This window comes from Antechinus flavipes, chromosome 3 (genome assembly GCF_016432865.1).
Source record: "Antechinus flavipes isolate AdamAnt ecotype Samford, QLD, Australia chromosome 3, AdamAnt_v2, whole genome shotgun sequence".
NCBI lineage: Eukaryota > Metazoa > Chordata > Mammalia > Dasyuromorphia > Dasyuridae > Antechinus > Antechinus flavipes.
The window spans coordinates 589,350,012-589,367,446 of record NC_067400.1 but is presented as its reverse complement, the minus strand read 5'-3'; the positions used below and the strand labels follow the sequence as shown (position 1 = coordinate 589,367,446).

Here is a 17,435-nt window from a genome sequence, read left to right as displayed (position 1 = left end):
TGTTAATTTTGGAACACTGTAACTAATAATTTCCACAAAGTTTCAAGACATTGTCACTAATTTTTAGAAAAGGTCTCTGGACCGAGTCTTTGGATACGCTTGCATTTCCCAGCAGACACCCTGCTTCTATCCATCCTAGGACTTTCCCTATCACAGTCCCTTCCCCTACTATCTTTCTCCCCTTCCTTATGTGTATTTTCTGTTTCTATTAGATTATAAGGTCCTTGAAGGCAGGATTTTTTTTTTTTTTAATTCTTGTGTCCCTAGTCCTTAGCACAGAATCTGGAACCCACTTGGTCCTTGATAGATGTTTATAGACCACGATCCTCTTACACAGCCACCATTTTGGTTCAGCCCATCCTAGCTCTTATTCGAACTACTGCAAATCTCATCTTGCCTTGGGTCACTTTTCCATCCATCCTCCAGAAAGGTGTCAAAGTGATTCTCTTAAAGCTCGGTTCCGCAGAGATCATTTCCTTTCTCAATAACTTACAGCGGTTCCTGATTGGTTCTAGGATCAAGTGGAAATTCCTCTGGCCCGTCATGGTCCTTCACAACTACTGTTCCAGCCTCACTGCACAGACCTAGATGTGCTCCAGTCCAGTTGAACTTGCCTGTTTCTCACCCATAGCGCCCCATGCACTGTCCCCCTTGCTTGGCCCCCATGTATTCCCCATACATTTTCCCACTTTTCTTCCCTCCTCCCCGAAGAAGACCTAGTTTCCTTCAAGACCAAGTTCTTTTTACATGAAGCTTTCCCGATTCCCCCCACTGCTATGTCCTCCCCTACCCAATCACCTGGTGTGTTTTCTTAAGATCTTAATCATACATATAATTTTGTATTTTCACTTTGTATTTAGTCCCTAAAACGGCCTCTGGCACACCAGAGATGCTTGTTAAATGGGTGCTGATCTCTCAGTTTTGTTCTAGGTCACATCAGGAGAGATTAGCCCGCTATCCAGCCCCGTTGTAATAACTGCATTAATGCTCTCGGGGTATTCTCTGCTTGTAAGCACAAGGGTGATTGTTATGGACAGAGCTGGAGGACTCGAATCTCTTTTCCTCACCCCATTAGACTCAACATCCCTTCCAGAAACTTCCTTGTGAAGTAGGTAAAAATGCCTTAACTTCAATTTTTTTTTTTTGTTTGTTTTATATGGCACCCAAAACACCAAAAATTTTTGCTTGCAAATTAAGACAAAATGGTCTTTGGTTTTCTTTTTTTTTTTTCCTGAGACAACTGGGGTTAAGTGACTTGTCCAGGGTCACACAGCTAGGAAGTATTAAGTGTCTGAGGCCAGATGTGAGTTCAAATAAGGTCCTCCTGACTTCAGGGCTGGTGTTCTATCCACTGCGCCACCTAGTTGCTCCGGTCTTTGGTTTTATGGGGGGCCCAGAGTCAACCCCTAGGGCCAGTCTAATGGGCACAGGCCTGTCCCCTCAGCCTCGCTAGTCCTGGAACTTCAAACCCTACCAAGGAGTCAGGAGCCTCTGCTGACTGGATCTGTCACATTTTCTGCCTCTAGGGCACAATAGTCTAGGAAAAACCAAGGTCAACTCTATGCCATGAATGGAGATGGACTTTTAATGTAATAAGAATAAATGGAAACTATTCTCTCCATAGTTCCTTTTTATTTGTTAAATTGCTAAAAATTCATCGGGGAAAACATTAACAAAAAATGAAATTGACACCAATTTAAATACCAATGAAATCATTCCTACACTTGTGTGCCTAAATGACTATTCCAGGGTAAGTCATCTGGGGCCGAGGGGTCCAGGCAGACTGGCAGCACCAGCTCGGATCAGAGCTCGGGCCGTACGCGCCGGCAGGAACTCTGGCTGACGAGAGGGGAGCGGGACGGGCAGGGAAGTCGGCACTGACGCTTCTCTCCCCTTTTACGATGAACCACTGTGGGAGTCACTTACTGATCACCATGCAGAACATGCCTTCTGCAACACATGGTGGGAGGGAGTGGGGGAAGGAGTGGAGCAGGAGGCAGGAAGAGGGAAGTCCCGACTTCCTCCGGTTTGGGCTGGAGGTACCGTGACCCTTCCGGTTGACTCACGAGCTGGTAAGAGACCACACCTGATGCAAAGCGGCATACATCACCATGCCTGGATCACCACAGGGACGAGGACAGATGGCACGTCACTGGGGGGAGGGAAAGAAGCAAAGGAGAAAGAGACCCAGAGAGACAGGTAAAGGGGAAGGTACTCATTCTCCATTCACTCTAAACTTTTTGTAGTCAGAGATCACTGATCCTTCACGTCAGTAAAACAAAATCTAAAAGTCTCAATGCCATTCTTAGGTTACTTTTTATAGTTTCATCTTTTGTTGTAAACCTCAAGCGTCCAAAAAACGAAGTTATGCAAATAACAGAAGCCTGGGAGAATGGTAAGTTCAGCTTTGCCTTAAAAAGGGAAAAAAAAAGGGGAGGGGGAGGAGAAGGAAGGGGGACAGGGAATTTTGTTTCTATGTAGACACAATCTATGCTCTCTTCAAAGAGGCAAAACTCCCACTACCCCCATTTGGAAGAACAATGGAGATGTGCAAGCGAATCTTCCCACCCTCACCCCTCTTCCCGAAACCCATGCTGCATATATCAAGTGGGATGAAAGAATTTGAAAAGTCCTGTCCGTGGGAGGGTGGGAAGATACGGAAAATCTTGCTACAGAGTCAATGAGGTGAACTTCAAAGTCAATGCAATGCCGGGAATCTTGAAGGCACTCTTGCAGGAATGGAAGGGGTTAAAGCTTCAAGTATAGCTTCAAATTTATCTTAAATATTTAAATACTGATAAATATTCATTTTAGGTGCTCCTGAGGTGTGTTTAAAAATAAGTTTTGTCTCATTTTTCTCAGTTGATCTTAAGACAAAATTGGCGCAGAGAGTGTTGAGACAGAGTGACGGTGAAGTCTCATCTAGCTGAGACTCTGTCCAGTGCACCATGGGGACACTCGCCTCGGCTCCTCCACCTGCCGCGCCACACTCCGTGCGGCTTCCAAGTGGTCCTGAGGAGACGACCACCGTGGTGACGTTGGCTTTCTGTCCGCACTGTCCAGCTTGGCCAGCCCCTGATGACACTTGGCAACGGCGCTGTTGGAGTTTGGTGGCCAAAAGTGAGGCAGGTGTCCCCTCGCCCAACCCGAGACTGCTGTGTGGGGACGAGGAAGCCGACTGGAAGAGCTGTAAACAAACGCTGGGCTTTGTTTTGGATTGTGTGTGCAACACTGTAAGCCCTCAGATTCCAAAGGAAGCGAGATAACTTTCTGGGGCAGAAGGAACACACACATACACACACACACACACACACACACACACGCACGCACACACGCACCCCTACCCCTCCCTTGTCTGCCTCCTCTCTGAGGATATAGGAGCTTTTGCGGCCAGTTAGAAAGTCAAAAGAGCAGAATTTCAGGGGGTTCTTTTAAAGGTGTGATTTCAAGCCTTCTGGAGATTCCTGCCCTCCTCCCACCCTACTCCTTCTCTTCTAGATGCTTAATTATATTGAAATAGGAACTGGGTGTGGAGACAACTGCTCACAAACACAATTTTATGGACCAAGCTGCTCTCTATGAAGTAACCATGGCTAAATTACTATTCTTCTAGGATATATTTTCAGTTTGACTGGAGACCCCACACAACCTAACAGTCCTTGCCAAGTGGAAACTGGGAAAAGCCCCTAATCAGGTTCTCTGGGGGAGATGCATGCTGAGCTTTAATTAGACAGGTAATACATTAAGTAGGCACGCGTGAGGATTCCTCCGTCCCGACGGAACAGCTTTTCAGACACACGTCCCTCGGATGGGAAGTAGCTCCTACTCGGACTTGGCAACGGGAGAGCTTTTCTGCCAGCACCAGACATGGTAGGTGGGAAAGGAAGTGAGAAAAGAAGGTTCTGCAGAAATCATGTACCAGGTGTGCCGTGGGAGAAGAGACAACCCTTGTTCATCAAGTTAATTTCAAGGGTTGGCTAAAAATCAAGCCCCCCGATTAGCAGAAGTCAAGACTCTTTGATCATTTGCATATGGGAAACTACCACAAGATTAAAGGGAGAGAGGGCAACTCTTCATATTAAAAAAATCAGATTTGAAATGTAATAGGGGGAAAAACACTTCTTCTGTTAGATGATAAAATCACAAATAATCATGATGGAGTGATGGATCAGCCTGATGCCATTACCCTTAGATTTCTGCCAGGGTGTCCTGTGTCCAGGCTGTGTTTTTAGAGGCCGCCTGAGTAGCTCATCTACCTGTCAATGACTTATCTCAGAAGGAATGAGACAAGTAGCCGAGCTGCACATGACTGAAGCTGGCACTGTCTGCACAACTCCGTCCTACCCACGTCAGAGTCTGTTTCACCAGGAAACACGGCTGCGTGAGAAAGGCCCAAAACAATCTCTAGGAAAAAGACACTTTTCTATCCACCTAAAAAGCAAAGCCTTTCTGAGAACTATCTGCCTCCAACTTCTTACATCCTTTACAAATGTGGCTGCACGTGTCTGATGCTCACAGGCAGGGAAAAATGTGTACAGGAGAAAGCAATTTTAAGGTGCTAAAAATACTGTGTGGAAAAGCCACCGAGGATTGATCCTCCATTGGCTTGCCAAAGATATTGGGAATAAGTCAAGCCCACCCCAATATTTCTGAGAAGGATGAGATCATCTCAGGCTTTCAAACCTCAATTTGCCTCTCATCTGCAAAATGATGGAGTGTCCACATCTGCATAGGGATCCTGTAAGAAGCAAAGGCAGGTTCCCAGGCCTGACAGTTTAAGGGAGAGTGAGCGAAGGGGACGTGGGTTTTGGCAGCTCACAACTAAAATTGTGACAGAGATTTCAAAATCAGAAACAAATGATTGCACCCCAGTCCTCCTGTCCAGGGCAGGCCACAAACAGGTGTTTCATGGTGATGCTGGCACAGAGACACGGAACGACTTCTCTCTCCCCGCCTCCTCCTTTTCTCACCACCTTTCCTCCTAGACTAGCTTCCCTGCAGACTCTGGATGGGCCCTGCAGCACTGATCTATGGGGGAAATAAGCTCACAGCACCCTGCGTGCAGCTCTTCTTACCTGGGACTCTTCAGTTCTCTCGGAAGGGAACTGATATTAGGTGATCTCTTCCCTAAATTCTTGGTCTAATTACCAGCAGTATAGAAAAAGGCAGCAGAGCCTCTGCTAAAACACAGCAACAATTTTATCTGAACCAGAACGGAGATTTCTCCCCTTTTGTAAACAGAATTGGCTATAGAATATATATATAGATATAGATATAGATATTTTATATAATTTGTTTTTTTTTTTTTAAATGGGAATCTGACCCTAGCCCAGAGCGAGCATTAGATTGGGAATTGGGGTTTTGGTTTGTGGGACTATTTAATTCTTTGTTGGCCCAATTCACAGTTTGAATGCCTGCATGACAGTGTGAAATTCAAAATTAAAAGCCACAGAAAGGAAAAAGGTTTGGAACCAAGTTTTTGCCATATTATCTTTTTGCTCGCACAAAGTACAAGGCATTTGTTTTGGGATAGTACTTCACATTCTGTTTCTTGTCCATGAGGCCACCAAAAATGATGAGTTCCCCCCTGCCTTGCACCACCGTGTGCAGACTGGTCTCAGGCGGGCCGACCACAGAACTGCTGTTAAATACTTTCCATTTGACGCGCCCTTTCTCCTTAGTGTCTTTAATGTCTAACACATACATCTGCATGGGCTTGCAGTTCATACTCTGGTACAAGGGCTTGCCAACGTTCAGAGACTGTGGTGGATGGTGGCCCAAGCGTCGGGCGATGGGAGGTAAGGAGTGCCCGTCACCCTGGGCAGGCCCTGGGCGAGGGATGGGCACCGTCTCGATGCTGCTCATGTTCTGGCTCCCTGGTGACCCAGGGGAAGACACCAGCGGGGGGCTCAGTGCTGCAGGGGCAGGCGGGCCCTTGGAGGAAAGGGCTTTGACGGCTTCCAGGCTCCGTCGGAGAGCGCCAGGGGACACAGCTCCCGTGAGAGCGCTGGCCATGTGGGGAGGTGTGTGGACTCCATTCGTCTGCTCTGGAGGATTCCTCACACTCCCCCCGACTGTCCTGGCATCCATGCCATCCATTTGACTACTGCTGGAAGCAGGTTTTAGATCCCAATTCAAATCCATGGATCCCAGCCTTAGGTCTTTCTGATCTGGCAGGGACCCTCGTCGGGGAGCCAGAGAAAGCCCCATTTTTAGGTCATAGCCTTCAGCTGATGACGGGGTACTCGGAGAGACTGCCTGAACAGGGCTATCCAGGGAGGCCCCACCAACCGCTGCTGCTCCTGGGGATAAATTTCCACCATTGAGGACAGGTGAGCCATCACCCCTGGCGGGGGAAAGGCTCCCTTCCCGGGATCCCGACGGGGTCTGTCTTGGTGCCCGGGGCCGTAAGGTTCCCCAACGACCATTGACACAGGGCGCTTCATCCATATTCCTTACTGGAGACTGGGAGCGGTATTCTCGGGTTTCAGGAACCAGAGCCGGCGGAGTGGCGCTGATGGGAGACGGACGGGAGTTCAGACTGGGGCTGAGCGGCGCTCTTCCGCTGGGAGCCTGGCTGAAGACCACTACACACTGGCCCACCTGAAAGACAAAGAAATATCTATCAGTTCTGCTACTGGGCCCAACAGGCTGGAACACTAGACTGAATCAGTCAGATTCAGATGAAATTTAACATGAATGAAACCAACCGACCAGCTCCAGAAGCAGCTGGTGGCTCCAGAACACTGACCCGCTGCCCAGCTAGTCCTTCTCCCATACCTAAAGCACAGTGACAAAGGCCGGTAACGGGGAACCTCATCCAAGGCTACAGCCGTAGCTCAGGTGAGACTTATTTTAAGACTTCAAGCTCAACGAGTCAACAGCCTGACCTGAACTCTATTAATAGAGGCACAGAGTCCAGAACAGGAGGGTGATCATCCCATCTTCTTCACACTGCATCATCAATACCGTGCAGAGAAAACTGGACTAGATCAAGATGGCCTTCAAACCAAAACATGAGACTTGTTGAAAGAATTGAGGATATTTTAGCTTGGAGAAGAAAGATCTAAAAGGTGATGGAATGGGAATGTTTGGCATCACTGGTCAGAATAAAGAGTAATAAGGAGAGGTTTCAGAGGCAGTTTTAGCCTTAATGTAAGGAAATATAACCTAGACTTTGCAAAAGTTCTACAGGCTGCCTCAGAAGACAGTGGATTCATTTAGCATTGTTTAAAAATAGACAAATACATCAGTGAAAGAGAGTAGACACAGGAGAATCAGAAACAATGAAATTCAATAAACCAGTGTCCAATGAACTGGGAAATATAAATTACTTAGAAAAGAACTACCTGCTCGATAAAAACTGCTGGAGAAAACTGAAAAGCAGTGTGGGAGAAATAACACTTAGACCAATACTGTCTATCATAGTCTATGATAAACAAAAAGGACACCCAACTTTAATATCCAAATCCTACCATCAAATATTAAAAGAGAACCAAGTCATGTACCTTTCACAGTTATGGGAGGAAATGTACTCTTCACCAAATGCTAGCAGCAATTTAGAAAAGATAAAATAGATGACTTCAATTATATAAAATAAAAAGCTTCTACACATACAAACATATTAATATAACTAGAATGAAAAGGGAAGAAGTCAAAAGAGGGGGAAAAAAATCTTTGTATTAAGTTTCTGAGGAGGGCTGAAATTCTTGAGTCGATGCCCTGAGGTCAGGACAGCTGAGCATTTGAGGCTAACTACCAAATGGACAATACTCTATGGGCATGTGCTTAGAAAATGGCCCTTTCCACTATCCTATGCTGGCTCGATGATTGGTGTATACAGAGGATTGTAGGAGGGACTAGGGCAGGAGTCCTCAAACTACGGCTCACGAGCCAGATGCAGCAGCTGAGGACGTTTATCCCCCTCACCCAGAGCTATGAATTTTCTTTATTTAAAGGCCCACAAAACAAAGTTTTTGTTTTTACTATAGTCTGGCCCTCCAGCAGTCTGAGGGACAGTGAACTGGCCCCCTAGTTAAAAAGTTTGAGGACCCCTGGACTAGGGGGTAGAGTAAGGCTAGCAGAATCACTTTTGCAGTGAACAAGGAAGGAGGTTGCGGAGATTCTGCTTCCATACCCTTCACTTCTATCCCTAAAAACCAAGAATAAAGACTAAGGACTTTTGCTTATCCTGACTCCAGCTGATTCTAAGGTATCCTGGGTGCTAGCGCAGTTGTCACAAGTTTCTTAGGTAAAAGTTTGGTGTCTAACACAAAGAAACATCTAATATCTATGAAAAACTAAAAATCATTCCCCATAATCAAAGGCTATAATCAGTTCTATAAAGAATGTCAAAGTCCTTAATAACCACATGAAAGAATCACTACTAATAATAGAAATGAAAATCAAAATAATTCCAAGGTTTCACTTCACACTCAGCAAACTGGCAAAGATGACAACAGATGGGAAGAATCAGTGTTGGAAGAGTGACGCCTGAAGGAGGCACACTAGTGCACTGTTGGTGGAGCTGTGAATCAACACTACCAACTGTAGTAGAAAAATATGTAACTATGCAAAAAGTGATCAAAATGTCCATATCTCTCAGCTCAGAGATTCTACTACTTGCCATGGACTTCAAAGAAATCACTTTGATAAAAGTTCCCATATACTCCAAATATTTACAGCAGCACTTTTTGTGGTAGCAAAGAACCGAGGAACAAAGTGGATGTCAACGGTTAAACAATGTGGTAATGAATGAATCAGAAAATTACTGTGTATGAAGTTTTACATGAACTGATGCTGAGTACTGCTAGCAGAGCCAAGAAAACGATATACAATGTGATTGAGAAAAATCATCATCAAAAAACATTCACCAAAAGTGAAAAATTATAATTAACAAGGGGGGTAGGGGATCCAGAGATTAGGGATGAATATACCTCCACACTATTCCTTCACAATGTAGAATGGACATGAGTGTGGAACACTGACTTTTCAGTATAGATTAGTCTTGCTGGGTTTTTTCCTCCTTTTTCTTTTTCAGTACCATGAAAAACAGTCTTTGTAATAGGCAAAGCCCTGTGGGTGGGGAAGCAGAAGGAATGCTGGGAGAAATTATAATGATTTAAAAAAACAAAACATATCAGTGAAAAAAAATTTTTGTTTTGTTGTTTTTTTAGCGAGCCAATTGGGGTTAAGTGACATGCCCAGGGTCACACAGCCAGGAAGCATTAAGTGCCCAAGGCCGCATTTGAATTCAGGTCCTCCTGACTCCAGGGTTGGTGCTCTATTCACTGCACCATCTAAAATTTTTGAAGAAAGTAGTGGATTCCTTTTCACTGGAGTTATTCAAGCAGAAGATGAATTATCACTCATTGGAATACCATAGAAAAAAACCTTCTATTATGGGTTAGGCGAGAATAATTCTGAGATTCTATGCTACTGCACGAAGGAAATACTTTCTCTTTCAGGAGACAGTTACCGTGTTCTTTCTCAGCTACTGTTGAAATGAAATCACAGCAGTGTGGATGGGAGAGCTGTTGCGGACCAAGGCCAGTACCCATTCTTTTACCTTTACCTTACACAGCTTTGTGATTGTGTTCTTATCTTCTAGGAGCAATGATGTTTGGGTCCTTGACCTCAAGCAGTGGGCCTGGTCCAAGCCTAATGTCTCTGGCCCCAGCCCTCACCCTCAAGGCGGACAGTCTCAGGTGCCTAGTAGTTACTAGAGAGAGGCTACCAGACCATCTGAGCAGGCGGAGAAAGCTCGCAGCTCACCCAGACTTCCTCCAACATCTAAAAAGCTACCTCGCTGGGCCCACTCTGCCCCCCACGTGCCGCTCCCTTCCCAGGCTTACCCGGCAGGCTGGGTGGCACCAGAGCTCTGGGGCTCCATGGTCTTCATTCTCTACCCTGAGGGGCTGCCAGGTCCAGGGGCTGGAGTGCATGTGCAGTAACCAAGCATCCTTAAACAGCTGTAAGGAGAAACCCAGACACATCTGCAGTTCAGACTCAATGTGAGAAAGAGGCACATATTGCAGAGACCCCTGGGGCATTGGACTATGGATAGGGCTCCCCAAAGAATTACAAATGCTACATCAGACACCCAGTTTTTGACTTTGTGAACCAAAGATGATGAAAATTTCAATTCAACTAACATTTGCAAAATACCTACTGTGTACAAGACACAGCTATGCAAAGTGTCTGTGAAACACAGGAAAAAAACATCTCAAGTACAGGAGAAAAGAGCCTGAGTTATGACTAAACTGGGAAACACTGACATCCATCTTAATTCTTAAGGCTTTCTGTAATTACAAAAGAGCTTCACCCAAGGTCACATGTCTCCCGCCAGGGCCAGGATCCCTTTCTCTCGGCTGTCAGTGAAGCCCCAAAGGGATGCTCAGTAGCAACTTTCCCAAAGGAAATGAGATGACAAAGGAACACTCTGTAGACTAAGGGAAGGTGAGAAAAAGTTCTCTCAGGGCCTTGGATCTAAGAAGCATTCTCCCAAGTTGCTCAAAGCAGCTGGCTCTTAGGTCATGTTCTCTGTACTTACTGCATTTGGGCCACCACATCCTCCAAGGATCAGGATAGTTTCGTCATCGATGACAATCTGGAAGAGCCCAAGGAAGGTGGGAAAAGAAGGAATTTAAAGTAACTTTATAATTACCAAATGCCTTATGCCTTGGTAGTATGTACTTAACACCCAAACCACTCCCCAAAGAGAAAATCTGATCATTTTGGTTGCCAATATCCCCTAAAGTTCCCCATAATTATGAAAATTCTAGTTACTTAATGTAAACAAATTACTAGTGATTCATTTGATAACAGAATCCCAGAATCTCAAAACTGGAAGCGCCTCAGAAGCATTTTTAGTTAAGGTCACTCAACTGTTGTTCAAAAAGTCCACTAAAAGGAAACTAGTAAAGTTTTGCTTACATTGAAGTGAAATATATACCTCCTTAGAACCGTATTTTTGTGGTTGGTCATCTATACAGAAATAGAGGTCACATATAATAAGGCATCTCTTGCCAAAAGTAACAAGTGAACCCAAGATTTGTGAGAGGCAAAATCCACACCAGCTATAAATAAATAAGCTCCAATAAGAACTGGAAATTTATTGTAAGCAGAAGAGAACAATGAATTCTCCTCAGTGGGGGGCATGTTATAATTGTGTGGTAGCTATTTCAAGATCCTCCCCTCTTGCTCCCAATCAAAATACGCTATGGAATATGCTGAAGAATAAAAGTAACTACTAGGCACCTGAGACTGGCCGCCTCGAGGGTGAGGGCTGGGGCCAGAGACATTAGGCTTGGACCAGGCCCACTGCTCGAGGTCAAGGACCCAAACGTCATTGCTCCTAGAAGATAAGAACACAATCACAAAGCTGATTATACAAGGTGATCCAGAGACCCTGGTAACTAGCCAGCACAGTGAGCAGGACTGACACCCTTGAGCAAGCCTGTTGCACAGGTGAGCATCTCTGCAGAGAAGAATGCCAGAACTAAGAGTGGATGGAGAACATGCAAATGATTCCCACGTTACTTCAGAGGTGATGAGGAGACTAGAAGGAATGGCGTTCTTTCTGAGGTCACTCTTAAGATCAGGCCCTTGGCCTCTTGCCTCTCTCTCTCCACTGCATAAAGCTGCTGCTTTGGGGCATAAAGTCTATGCACTAACTAACACCCAAAGAAACTCATCCAAGCACAGGGGACATGAGGACCCCTGCCAGACTACTACTTCTCTCTCTCTCTTTTTTTTTTTTTTTTGTTTCTTCTTTTTTTTTTTTTCAGACTACTTCTTCTCAAGGGAAAGGTCAAAAGAAAAATGAGAACAGCCCAACACTGGGTTCCGTGTTCTTCTAGGAGCTCCAAGGATTCAACAACTTCTTTCTTAAGGGGAGAAAAATGATCATTTCACAAAGACTAAAGGAGGGCAGATGGGCACATGGCAGGAGGATGCTTCAATGGAATACTCGGGCATTAAACCTTTACAGGAACAAGGAGTGAAGCTTGGTTCTCCATCTTCCTAAGACTAGTCACCTCCAGAATGTCCCACAGGATCAGAGAACTGGAGCAAGAAGGGAGGTGAGAGGTCCTCTATTCTAATCCTCTTGTATCTCTGATGAGGAAACTGAGGGCCAGAGAGAAGTAAGTGACTTGCCCAAATTCACAGGGCAGCCAGTGACAGGGCTAGAACTTAAGTCCTGTGACTCCAGCACCACCTTTTACACTTTAAGGTGAAATAACTTGCAATAAGCTAAAATGACTTTCCTGAATGGTGAGCTGAACAGGTCATGGGCCGGTCTCCATGGAAAGATGGGAAGCTGCCTGCCTTGGGAGGCACTTCCAGCCATCACGGGGGGAGGGCCCTTTCTAAAGTGTTTTTCCTCCTGGACATGTCACAGCAGAACATCAGGGAGAGCTGCTGAAGTGCTCCTGCAGCTGACAGCCATTGGCATAAACAATAAGCTTGGCTTCCGCTGCCCCGGCCTAGGCCACGTCCTTCCCACAGTAACAGGTTTGGGCCAAGACGACCACATCTAACCCTGCTCCTCCTGCTCCCTTGCCCCCTGTAAAGCCCTATCCACTCTCTGCCCAGTTCCTCAAAGCTTCCCTAGCCCCTCATAGATCAAAAAGTGAAGCACACAAAGAAATTCATGGATTTGTGCACGGACATGTAAGAGATGATCCCCAGGACTGTGTCTCATCCTTGTATCCCCGAGCCCCTCCATGAGACCCTACTCTGTGCTCCTCCCGAGCGCTAAGCGCAGTGCTCCCTCTGTGCTCGGGAGGTACTTAATAAAAGAACGAACGATCCGTAATCTCCACCCTGTGTTTCCTCATGCTGAAGATGACAGAGTCCAATCTCTTCCTCTCATGGTGAAGGACGCGGGGTTCAGAAGTGGCCCGCGCCTGAGCCGGCCCACCGGTAAATGACCTGGGTTGTTCTTCCTGCGCACTGGACTCGGCCGTGCCTCCAGAACGGCGCGAAGAGCAGACTGCCAGGAGAGATCCAGCATCTGACCAACAAGCCGCACCTACTTACATTTGCCGGGATCCGAGGGAACCCCCAAAGACAATCATCTTGTCCTCTATCACACAGGAGGAGTGGCCTGCCATAGGTGGGGGCCCATGCGTTGTCACAATGCAATTCCACCTATTGAAAGGGGACAGAAAGGAACCGAGATACGCAGTTAAACACTGGAAGCCACTATCTACCAGACAGTCCCCAACTCCACACTGCCATATTTTTAAAATCTAAATCTAAATTCTTATGGTAGGGGGCCCATGTGAAATGTCTAAGTAGCTCACAATGCCTTCAAACTGGCTTGTTGAATGAGCCCCTATAATGAACAAAGAGCAAATTTCCTGCATTTTACCTCACTGAACTAATCATACAACATTTCATAGGCCTTCCTGTGGAAGGGCCCTGTGCTCAGTATTTATTTCATTATAGAGAAAGGAAACTCTTTTCATTTGGTAAAGAAAAAATTTTCAAGCTGTTAGGAGTCTGGGAAAATACAAGAGGCTTGATAAGGACTCATTTATTTTACAAACTACCTGATTCTCATGGTACAAGGCATCTAAGAATGAGAGCAGCCAAGGTTTTAGGGTATCAAAAGGGTTGTTATTACTCATTTCAGGATTAGAGGTAGCAATCACTCCAACTTTTTCATTATAAGAAAATTTTATTAATCTCAAAAGGCAAGAATATGGGTCACTGTTCTTTTTTTCATTTTGAAATTTTTATTATTTTAGTTTTACACCTTTCCTCCCTAACAAGCTAATATTTATAACAGAATGAAAAAGGAGGAGAGGATAGTTCAACAAAACTAGCCAACATATCAGTTGACAATTCTTTGACCTCTACTAAGAAAGGGGTGAATCTCTTCTCTTCTTGGGAGACAGCATCAGATCTACTTTTATTTTGGCCATGTACAGAGCTGTATTCATAATGTCTATTGTTCTCCCAGTGCTGGCTATTTTACTGAGTCAGTTCACATAAGTATTCCCAAGCTCCTTTGCCATCTTCATTTTCATAATTTCTTATGGTAAAATAATATTCCACAATCTCAAAATTTTAGCCCTTTCTCATTGCTAATGTTGTCAAAGAAGGAGGTTCCTGATCTGGAAGGCTCTCCTCTACAATGCTTACCAATTTTTAGAGGGTGAATAAGTGTGTATTTCATCAAAGAACCTCTCAGGTTGATGCAGAGGATAAGGGCTTGGCCGTGTCCAACCCCCAAACAGCACAAGTAAGTCCTTGTACACTACTAGAGTGGCTCCAGCTTTAGGGGAGGGATAAGAACCTAGAAAAAGTCAAAAATAGTACAGTTAGAGAATGAGGTCTTCTCATAAACAGAGTTCAAGCTGTTCATGGATCACCCTGACCCTGAGGAGAGAAAAATAAAACTTTTGCCACAAAGCCCCAAAAAACAGGAAGACGAAACCGAGTTTTGAAGTACCAAGAGAAAATCAAATTGCATATCTTCATAATCACCCAAAGCTAAGCAGCTCTCATTTGTGGGCAAAACATCTGTCAATCGGTGACAGGAAATTACTAGGTTTCTAACAAAGTCCTTAAAATTACACTTAGTTATCAAGTAAAAAAAAAAAAACAATAATTACCTCAAACCATCTAGTAACTTTTGTCTGTGGAGGTTGCAGTTAAAATGCTAATACAACTAACTTTATTCACATCAAAATGAGTTGGAAACATAAAAAGTAAAAACACTGCATATTTTATTTTTAAGAAACAGAAAATATTTAAGCATATTGTTAGGTTCAGTAATGGAATAAGGATGATTAAGAAGGAATAAGATGGGAATCCAGACCAGGACACTTACAACTTATATGGTTCAAGGAAGTCATTGCCCAATCTCCAAAAAAAAAGGGAGAAATTCGTGTAAACTGCTTCATAAATTATTGTTAATATCAAGCTATGAGACTTTACTTATAGCCTACAAAGACAGGTACCTATTCCTGAGTCAGCAGTAACAGGACAAATTTTCAAGGGTTCTTAATGACACCTTAGTTTCAGGATCAAGAGATGAAGCAGATTGTTTTTATCTGTAATTCATTTCTCACTGTGGCATTCCTAACAAGGATCAAAATGATTAGAAATCTACTTAGTTTTTCCCAAACCTTTGGTATAATAACTCTCCCTTAAAAACAAAATCTTGCTGGGGTTTTTCTCCTTGAAATAATTATCTAGGTTTGTCTTTTGTAATACATAACAAGAAAAGCAATACTTTTCTAAACTAGAGGTGTCAAATTTCAGAAGTCAGAAATAAACATGGAAATGTTTAACAAAATAAAAATTTAACACAAGACAGATTATGTTAACTTGTGATTTTTGAAGTCACTGTGGAGTCTGCAGGCTCATTTGAATCTGGCACCATTTCTTAGTTTGTTCATGATATAAGTAACTGCCTAAATTTGCTGTAACTGTCCAGTTAAGAATCTTCTAAACTAATGCTTCAATTAAATTGCCTCCAAAGAAAATCAGCTGACCCTGGAAATAGGGAATGGGGGACAAGCAGTAGAATGGGGAAATCCTTCTATGTTGTTCCAAGAAAAGCAAACTTTTGTTCTAAGATACCTGTAAACAAGGTCTGCTGAGAAAACAGCAGTCTTGTGCTCTACCAAATAAGATCCCTAGAACATTGACCATTGTGGAGCCTGCCTGTCTTGATCAAATACTGTCCTAGACAAGACTAATCATGATAACTAATGATCCTATTCCACTAGTCCCATGTCAATCATGTCAGTCAAGCCCCCCCCACCCTGATTTCATTCTTGAACTAGTAGAGGCTAGCCCAAACTACGCATGCTTTCAGGACTAACATCATTTCCTACATACAGAATCAAAATCAAAAACATGGCAGTAACACAGTTTTCCGTGTCTGATGTTCTGTTATCTAAGTTTGGACACCACATTCTAGAAAGAGAACTGAAATTGAAGTATATTTGTTGGAAGGAAAAGAAGCAGACATCATGCTTCTATGGTTAAAGGAAGCAGGGATGCAGTCTAAAAAGGAGCATAAATAAATGCCTTTAATATGTGAAAGACTATCATGTGGAATCACTCAACCAGCATTCAATAACTTTATGTGTCAGCCACTATGCTAAGTGCTGGGGACTGAAAAGCAAGAGTGAAACAGAAAAAAGTTTTAAAAGTCCCTTGTCCTCAACAGATACATATTTTAGTACCCCCAGAACAGCATTCAAATATGTTTTTTCAGAGCAAAGATCCAGCAAGCATGCTGTGCCCTAAGCTTCATATATCGATAATCCTTTGCAGTAAATCTAGATGATTATACCCTCTGGAAAAATGTATCGTTTTGACTAGCATCAAGTTTTTGTGTAAATTAATAACTATTTAGATTTCTTGGAGCTTCCTTATTTCCCTGGGACGTTATCAATCAAATCTCCTGACAGTCTGAACAATCCCCACGATTGTAACGCTAAGTGAATCAGACCAGGTAATGCACTCCTGTTCCACGATAACTCTAGTTCTGAACCCTGCTAAATGATCACAAGGCTCAACAACTCTTAAGACTTGAAAGATAATCAATTTAAGGACCATTCCCATAGGACTGAAGAACATTCTGTATTGTCCCAAGAAATGCCAACTGTGTAAATTATTTATTTTGGCTCCCATCCTTAAAAGCCCTACCCTTGCCACCAGCCACAAGCCCTCCTTCTCAAAGAGGACTTCAGTTTGCAAACCTGTTTTCCTCATTTTAAAATAAAATTAAACTTCTGTTTAATTTCTCACTCTCCTATCTCTAGGCCGATTTGTTTGGCTTCACCCACCCCCAGGTTAGAGACAAGTGCAAGTCTAGTCGATAATATACATTAAGATGTAGTTTTGAGAAGGAGGCACTAATGGTTGTGAGATCCGCAAAGAGTTCCTGCAGCTAGTGAAATTTGAGCTGAATCTTTAAAACCAAGAATTTTATAAGTTGGAGGGAATGCACATTCCCTCTGGAAAATAACTGGAGAGATAAGAGCTGATATATCATTTGTGCAAGCAGTAAGAAGGCCAGGCTAGCTGGATTCCAGGTGTATAAGAAGATGGTGAACAGCCTCTGGAGGACAGTCCTAGCTCTGAATCACTTGGAGGGGTTCAAGCAAAGCTGAGAGGTTGCAAAGGATTCTAATCAGTGTGCATTAGAGGTCCCCTCAAATTCTAAAAGACAGTATACAAAAGAAAGTGAGGGTAATCAGAAGTCCCAATTTACTATTGCCATTGAATAAATGAAAAGACTTAAAAAAGAAGCAAGCAAACACACACACACACACACACACACACACACACACACACACACACACACACAGAGAAAATGGCAAACCACTCCAGTAGCTTTGCCAAGAAAACTCCAAATGGAGTCATGACGCAAATGGGGTCATAAAGAGTCAGACACAAACAAC

General features: G+C 43.9%; 1 protein-coding gene across 1 annotated transcript in view; it reads right to left on the bottom strand.

The window, feature by feature from the left end:
* Positions 1-5,181: 5,181 nt before the first annotated feature.
* The window catches only part of FBXO42 (F-box protein 42), a 105,176-nt gene continuing 92,922 nt past the window's right edge, over positions 5,182-17,435 (bottom strand). Inside the window, exons 5-10 of the mRNA XM_051988454.1 lie at positions 14,155-14,308; positions 13,045-13,155; positions 11,260-11,356; positions 10,553-10,609; positions 9,855-9,971; positions 5,182-6,603 (exon numbers count right to left, since the gene is read on the bottom strand). Coding sequence (XP_051844414.1) covers positions 5,488-6,603; positions 9,855-9,971; positions 10,553-10,609; positions 11,260-11,356; positions 13,045-13,155; positions 14,155-14,308 — 1,652 coding nt within the window. The 3' untranslated portion in view covers positions 5,182-5,487. The remainder of the gene's footprint in view (positions 6,604-9,854; positions 9,972-10,552; positions 10,610-11,259; positions 11,357-13,044; positions 13,156-14,154; positions 14,309-17,435) is intronic.